The sequence below is a fragment of the Podarcis raffonei genome, chromosome 7 (genome assembly GCF_027172205.1).
Source record: "Podarcis raffonei isolate rPodRaf1 chromosome 7, rPodRaf1.pri, whole genome shotgun sequence".
NCBI classification, from domain to species: Eukaryota; Metazoa; Chordata; class Lepidosauria; order Squamata; family Lacertidae; genus Podarcis; species Podarcis raffonei.
The window spans coordinates 41118575-41126670 of record NC_070608.1 but is presented as its reverse complement, the minus strand read 5'-3'; the positions used below and the strand labels follow the sequence as shown (position 1 = coordinate 41126670).

General features: G+C 40.0%; 1 protein-coding gene across 7 annotated transcripts in view; it reads left to right on the top strand.

Annotated features, from left to right (window-relative positions):
• SPIDR (scaffold protein involved in DNA repair) overlaps positions 1–8096 on the top strand; it is a 177691-nt gene that overhangs the window by 108341 nt on the left and 61254 nt on the right. For all 7 annotated transcript variants that reach the window (XM_053396217.1, XM_053396215.1, XM_053396216.1 and 4 more), the window contains 2 exons: positions 1829–2030; positions 3874–4148. In XM_053396217.1, the coding sequence (XP_053252192.1) occupies positions 1829–2030; positions 3874–4148 (477 nt within the window). The remainder of the gene's footprint in view (positions 1–1828; positions 2031–3873; positions 4149–8096) is intronic.

Sequence of the window (8096 nt, the reverse complement as noted above, 5' to 3'; positions counted from 1 at the left end):
CATAACATATCTTGCCAGGCAAAAACATTCCTCTTCCAGGCATTTGGCTAATTAAACAATCTATGGCCTATTAAACTGTGCTGGGATAGTGGTGATATTGTTTTTCTTTGTTACTATATTATGTACTTTTGTGTTTTTATATTGTAAACTGCCCTGTAATCCTCAGAATAAGGGCGCTATGGAAATTTAATAAATCAAACTAAACAAACTTATGAATGCATAAGCAGCATTGTCATACATTGGATGACTTCTTACTTCCTTTTTCTCAGCATAGTAGGCATGTCGTGTCTGTTTCCTTAGGCTTGCATCCTAATATCTCTTGTCATTTTGTGCAAGACAAAGAGGATAAAGGGAAAAGCCAATTGTAAATAATAAGCTATGCTGGTTGCTATGAGTTCACTCTTAAACTTTTATTATTTATTATAAAGGTTTATACTGTGCCTTTCCAATACAGTGGAACCTCGGGTTGCGAACGTGATCCGTGCGGGAGGGACGTTCGCAACCCGCAGTGCCGCATCTGCACACGCACGGGTCGTGATTTGGCGCTTCTGCGCATGCACAAAGTGTGAGTTAGTGTTTTTGCGCATGCGCGAGCGCTGAAACCCGGAGGTAACCCGTTCCTGTACTTCCAGGTTTGGTGCAGTGCGCAACCCAAAAAGCATAACATGAAGTGTCTGTAATCCGAGTGTAACCAGACAAGCATAGCAGATAAAACAGTCTTCAATGAAATAATGTCAACCTCATAAGTTAAAAGCCTTGGGATGTGGGGGATGTCTACACAAGCTAGTAGAAACAATCAGAAAGGAAGTTATATAAACTTCAAGGGGCAAGCTGTTTCTCAATACTGGTGCAGCTAGTGCAGCCAAACCAAATGTGTTTTCACCATGAATGGGACACAGCCATCTTAACTATGGGTGCAAATACATTATCCTTTAGAGAGGGATGAAGCATTTACTACACTCTTGACTTACTTGGCTACACCCTGTGCAGCTGACATAATCAGGGATCAAGTATACAGTGATAGATCTCATACTTCCATGGATCTTGTCCACATTCTTTACTTGGAAGTAAGGAAACCAGTGATGGCCCCTCCCCTTCAACAAAGCAGGTGTATTATAACATATTCTTCTCTACATCAAAGCGGCTGTGCTGATTATTGTTTAGCTAAGCAGGCAGAGCCGCCTTCCAGCATCAGAATGGGAGGAGTGTTTCTGTTGTGCCAATATTGGGAGCCCTGGGTGTTGTGCTATGTTGCACTGCTTCTGCATAGCCAAGTATGGGAATGGACTCGTTGTTGTTGTTGTTGTTGTTGTTGTTGTTCAAAAGCACATGATACACATCAAACTGCTCAGTTGTACCAGATTTTACAAAAGCTTGTAATGGACAATTAATGAGGCTAAATCATATATTGGTCCAGATTAATACACAAATCTGCCCTTTTAAAAAATCGACTATTAAACCAATACATCAAACGCTTACAACACATAACCTAATATTTTTGTAAACCCATAATGTATGGCTGGTGGTAACTAATATTTCTTACAATAGTCAATAAACTTAATCTAATTAGCCACAAAGTTATTGTGTATTGGTTTTCATTTAGTCTATAGCAATGTATTAGTATGGCCATTTCAGCAAAAATAATAATAATCATCTTCAAACTGTATGTTAAAATTAATTTGTTAGTAAAAAATATTTTAAAAGACTGCAGGAAAGTAATCTACATATACTTCTGAAGCAGATTCTAATTCATGATTATAGGTTTGCTTACTAGTCTACAGCTCTAACTTGTTAAAGTAAATGAGATAACCATGATTCTGTTTTTCAGGCAAAGACTTCTTCTTCCAAATGATAGCATTCCAGTTATCATGAATACTTACTTCAGTCAGAAAGTTATTAAAGAACCAACAGAGATGGAAAAGCAACATCTTCAAGAACCATTGCTTATTAAAAGAAAGATATCTTTGGCTTGGGTATTCAATTTTTCCACCATAAAAGACAATTGGCCTCAAACATCTGCAGTTAACCAGGTAATGTTTAATTTTATAGCTTAACACTTTGTAGCGAGTTGATGAACAGATATTTGCAAACAGTGCATGCAAGAACGCTCTTGTTCACTCTATATCCTTTATTTAAGCAAGATTTAGAGTTTGCTAGTGAATAATATTAATATTTTACAATCAAGATTTTTCCCTACATGTTTACACACTGAACTGATGTGATACTTTGTTTTAGCCTCACTACTGTCTTGAGTAGTATTGCTGTCATATATTTAGCAGATTACTTTTCATCTGATTTGCTGCTCAGCTACTTAAAATTACCAGCCTTTCTAAAAGGTTAGCTACATGTTGTCAAACAGCAAGCCAGTGGTGTTCCCAATCTCCCTGTCCATAAGCTCTAGGGATGTGTTCTGATGTCATTGTGCAGCATTTTCCATCTTACCTTTAGTGGCAGGGAAGGTGAGGAAACGCACAGTGTACAACACTGTACAACACATGGAGAAGTCCACAGCATTCCTATATGAAACTTGAACTGGGTGGTCATGGCTCTAATCTGTCCTTTTGAACTCTTAGTTAATGTTTCCTGACCTGAACCTCCTCTTAAGAAGGTTCTATTAGTGAGCTTCACTTACGCTTAGAGAATCTCTGAGCTTCTTCACACATACAGCAGGCATTATAAAGTGGATCTTCTGCCCAAAGGTTCTGCCTTTGGATGTGGAGGATCAAATTGAAGACATACTCAAATGAGATTACTTCTAGAATATTAGCATTGGCCTCTGCTCTCCCAAGAGCAAAATATATATTTATTTACCAGTATCTCCTGTTCTTTTCAGAGTAAAGACGGGGCAGTCTGTTCACTCGTGGTTAAGGGTTAGGCTGATCTGCACCTATAGACACATGTTGAAAAGGAATGGGGGGGACGGACAAGTAGGGATTAACTGTCTCCATATTATCAGTTATTTGTGTTTGTTATAGATCTCAAAGTGCAATCTATTCATGTTTACTGAAAAGTAAGACCCACTGTGGTCAGGAGCCGGCTTCCTAGCGTTTGTATAGGACTGTAGCCTTAATTTTTTGTGACTGCGGTTCTGTTTTTTCTGTTACCATGTTTGTTCCCAAGGGAATGCAGCCCTAGACAGAAAAAGAAAAGTTGCCCTGCCGCTGTTATAGGAGTACAAAGGCTGGAACATCCAGCTTATCTCCTCTTGGTTGGTAGATTCAGTCTTCAGCCTCATCAGAGGGAGATTATCCATGCTTTCCTAGGCAAGAACTGGCCAAGCAGAAAAGGCTCACCTTCACATGGCTTTATTAAGAGACAAAAGAACAAAATGCTTTGAGAAAGCTACTGCCATTTCTTTCACCAGTTTGTCATCTAGACGAACTAATTCAGAATAAAGATTGTCCTGCTTCGGGTTTCACCATGTCTACCTCACACACATTTTTTTACTCAAACACAGAGATGTTTATATGGAAGACCCCTGCCAATTTGTTCTCAGTTATTGTTGCTGGGGGAACGACGTCTTTTCCTCAAGTCATACAACCAGGAAAAACATTCTTTATTCCCCCTCCCCCCAAAATCAAATACTATTCCTTCCAATTGCTCCCAAAAAAACATAGAAAGAGGAAACATGTTTAACGCCAGGAACAATAAGGAGGAAACAAACAGAAAGAAAGGAGCTCTGATGAGATGAAATATTAGGGTAGCTTCAGGAGATGTTGAGGAGTGGGAGCATATAAAATGAGGTGGGTCTCTGGACCACACATTGCCCACCTCTGTGCTAGAAGGATGGGAATTTGTGGTAAGCAAAACCTTTCTTTCCTGTATGTTTTCCTGCAATCTGTACAATGATTTGGTTTGTGCCTTTCTTGCCAGATCCCCTGTCTCAATATGAAGACTTTGAAGACTGTGCATACCGATAGCAACAATGAGCCCAAATTATCTCCCTTTGCAGTTACTCCCTTAAGCGACTCTCTTCTTGATATTGTGGAGACACAAGGAAGAGCTGGAGGGAGAGGAATCCAGGTCCAAGTGGTTGTTCAAAGAGTGTATTATTTGCCTGCTAAAGACGGTTTAAGGTGTCACCTTCAGAAAAACAACACTTCCGAGAACACTGCACCATTGTTAAATTCAGACCTGCCAAATGTTAGGTGAGTATTAGAAATTGGCCTAGTGTGAATCTCAGCATTGATGGGAACAGTCAAATTACAAGACAAGCTAGACTGAACATGTTGATCAGGCGGTCCTGAGTTTTTTTATGAAGCCTAGAACAATCCTACCTTTTAGCTAAAAACAAGGTGCTCCTTTCCTTTTTTTTTAAGTAAAAGAGCAGGACTAGATAACTTATTCATCATTTGCAGCCCATATCCAAAATCTGTCATGAGTTTGAATTGTCTAACTAATTTTCTTGTAGCGAGCCATGTAATTGCCCAGTCATTTGTATCATTATAATAATGCTGGTGATGCCAAACTACAGCTTGGAACCTAGGGGGCTGTTTCAGGCCATTGGTCCATTTAGCTTAATAATGACTATTCACTGGCTAGCAGCAGCTAATTTCACCCAATCCTGCCTGGAGACTCCAAGTACAGTACTTAAGAAACCAGGACATTTTACTCATCAAGTAGCTGTATTAAATTTGCAGTCTCATTATGTTTCCTATGTTATTCTCAAATTGTTGTTCTCATCTGAAATTAGTTTTTACCCTATTAATGCTCTCAGTTTCTTCTTAATCTTCATAGTTTTTTGTAGAGCAAATTTTTGTGTGCATAGGAAACTGATATTGAGAGAACTTGGCTATCCAAGGTCTCCCTATAACAGAACTCTTCTTTTTTAAAATTGTTTTTATTAAAGATTTTTGGGTCACAAAGGTACATACATCGTCTCTGTTTTCAGATCATAAAGTCCTTTCTACAGATCAGTTATTTTTGATGTGAGACATTAATGTTGTAGTCAGTATAAAGTTGGGGGAGGAGAGAGGTGATGCTTAATCTGAGGGTGCATAGTAGGTGCAGTATCTTTTCTCACTCTCACCTCCTCCTCTGTCAGATACCAGTGAGCTTAATTTCTGTTTACCCGAAAGGAATTGGACACAACTTGTGAGAAGTACCTTGAAAGAAGAAATCCACCAGCTTGCAGTGGCGCATAGAGCTTGTTGATGGAAATATTGGGAAAGAAATGTAGATTGTTGACAGCTGAAGGGTGGAAAATCTAATTCACTGTTTCAGTTTTTGTACTGCTGGCACCATACATACTTTGATTTTCTAATATTTTCTTGCTCTGAGTGAGGTGTCTGTTTTCATAGTCCCCGGCAAAGTCAAATACCAGTTTATCTTAGTTTATTTCAGTTGGGATGAAAGGGTTAATTTGTAGTTAGTCTGCCATATTTGCAAGAAAATCAGGGTGCTTCCAGATTATTGTTGTAGTTGGCCTGTCTCAAGCAGGGGCATAGCAAGGGGGGTGCAGTAGGTGTGGGCCGCCCCTGGTGTCCCCACTGGGGGGGGTGACATAATGCCAGGAAGCACTCACTGTGGGGCCTGCAGCATTCCTGGGCCACGCGTCTCTCTTGGGAGTGTTGCGGTGGCTGGAGCGCCCGCAGACTCGGCGCTGCCCCAAACAGCCCGCCCGTTGCCTTCCCCCTCAACTGTAGGGCAGCTGAGTGGGAGGAGGCAGGCAGACTCCTTGGAGGCCCCGTGGTGCCCCCATGGGCGGCTGGCCTTGCCCCTGGGCGCAGGGCACGCGCAACCACCCCAGGTGACTGATCGGCTTGCTCCGCCGCTGGTCTCAAGGGACAGTGGAGTGCACCCCCTGGGATTGAAGCCATACCTTTGTGTTAGCAGGAACGTAGTAACCTTCCTGGGGCACAAGCCTGGGCAGTGTTGATGGAGGTCCTGCAGATGGCAAGATACAACTATTCAAATTACCTTCATTGTCTAGGGCACAGGTGGCTAATCTTTTTCTTGGCCTTAAGGTTATGTTACTCTCTGGGAATCCCTCCAACGGTCACATGCCAACAGCCCAGTTACCTGGCGCTCTTACACATGTTCACATGTTTGGCACTGATTCTTTTTTACATTTCAATACCAAGTTAAGATACGGGTTTCTCAAGTTTTTATGAGTTGTGAATTGTCAGCTCAGATTGATATCAACTTTCACTCTTCAGTTTCATGTGGCTGAATGTATTTACTGTTTTAACTGCTTTATTATTTTTTTATATTGTTGCACTTTGCAATTAATTTTATTGTACCCTATCCTGGCATCATTGTAGTGAAGGTTGGATTATGCATATTTCTGTTTTCGATTTCCCATCTAATCTGAAATGGTAGTTCATCAGGTGTTCTGTTGTTTCAATTCACAGGGGCGCCAGCATAGAAATAATTTTTTTAAAAAAAAAAAAAGTTGTAAAGATTACTCTTGAACCTAGGTACTATAAAAGGGGGAAATCTCCCTAAGATGTTTCAGGACAGGTTAATACAGTAGACTCAGATTTGTACTTATTTCACAAATACAGTCTCTATTGGCAAACAAAAAATTAATTTTGGTGATTAAGAAGCAAAGCCCCCAGTAAAGTCTGCCACTTGAATGGCACTTTTGACAAAAGCCACCAGCAATACAGAGATGCAGAGTATGCTTGCTTGAAAAGGGTGTCCGTGTCATGTGCTGAAATGCAGCCTCAGTGGCATGGCTTGGGGTGGGTGCTTATAACCATACATACAGACACAAAGCAACAAGGATATACTTTTCTCCAGTGGAGTGAGAAATTAGAAAACTGATCTTCGCAGCTACTAGAAACAATGGCTAACATTCACACCCAGCCAAGAGTTGTGCACCCTTGCTTTAGAAATAGCCTTGGGAAATCCAAGCCTTCTTCCCTAGTGTTCAGAGGAATAGCTCAATAGGTAGAACATGAGACTTTTAACTTAGGGTTGTGGGTTTCAGCCCCATGTTGGGCAAAAGATTTCTGCCTCGCAGGGGGTTGGACTAGATGACCCTTGTGATCCCTTCCAACTATATGATTTCTTAATGTGTTGTGTGTGTTCTGGCTTAATTTGGTGGGTGTAAGAAGCACCCATGTTGTTTTGCAGGGATTAAGAAAAAGCTGCATCCTGCTTTAAACACAACATTGTGCCCACCTGTGCCTGTCAGTAATTAATAAAATAGTGTGAAGTGCTTAGTTGTTTAGATCTAAAAGATGTAGGTAATGAGCAAAGTATAATTTTTTAATTTGAATTATGCAATATATGGCCTTTCAGTGGGAGTGATTATGCTCCAGCAACTTTTAATGAGTTTCTGTAAAGCATTTTTGTTTGTACAGTGGTACACAGACTACATCAGACTTAGCTGATTCAGATGTGAATTATTCATAAGCTTCTTTACAGTTTTTGCTTTTCCGTGCTGATCTTATATGTATCTACTTATACCTATCTTAACACAAACACCATTGAATTTATTGCAAGTTCTTTATCTGAGTAAAGATAATGGGTCCAATGCTATTGCTAACGTTTCAAGGTAGGCAAATTAAATTGAGGTCACCATTGTGTTTACCTTAAGGAAAACCCAAGCCTGTGTTACACAAGACATTTTAAATTAGTGTTTATTGCGGCTCAAGAGGGAAAGGACATTTGTAGAAAATCCATGTTCACAGATGTTAGCATCTGTCAAATCGTTTTCTTTTGTGGGCAACTTCCATTCTGTTTACGACATACCATTCATTTTTTTCAAGTAAATGTTTCTAAACAAAGCATTCATGAGCATGATTTTTAAGAACTTTAATACTTAAGGGGACTTTTTTTTCAAGTACAAGATAAACAGGAAGGAGACAACCTAAATGTGCCTCACTGAACTCCATATGATAGAAATGTTTCAGTATCTTGTAAATAAGAGAGTCCAATTTGTATTATTTTCATAAAGATGTCTCATTGCTATTTAAGGGCTCTTACATTATTTCCCTTAGTTTTTTCCTTAGTTGAGCAAGATGAATCCCATGGCAGATTAAAGTGTGATAATCAAATTGTACTGTAAAGTTTCAACCTAAGGAACTGTAGCGGTGGAATCTGTAATTCACATATTGAAAGCATGGGTGCCATCCCCAAATGATTAC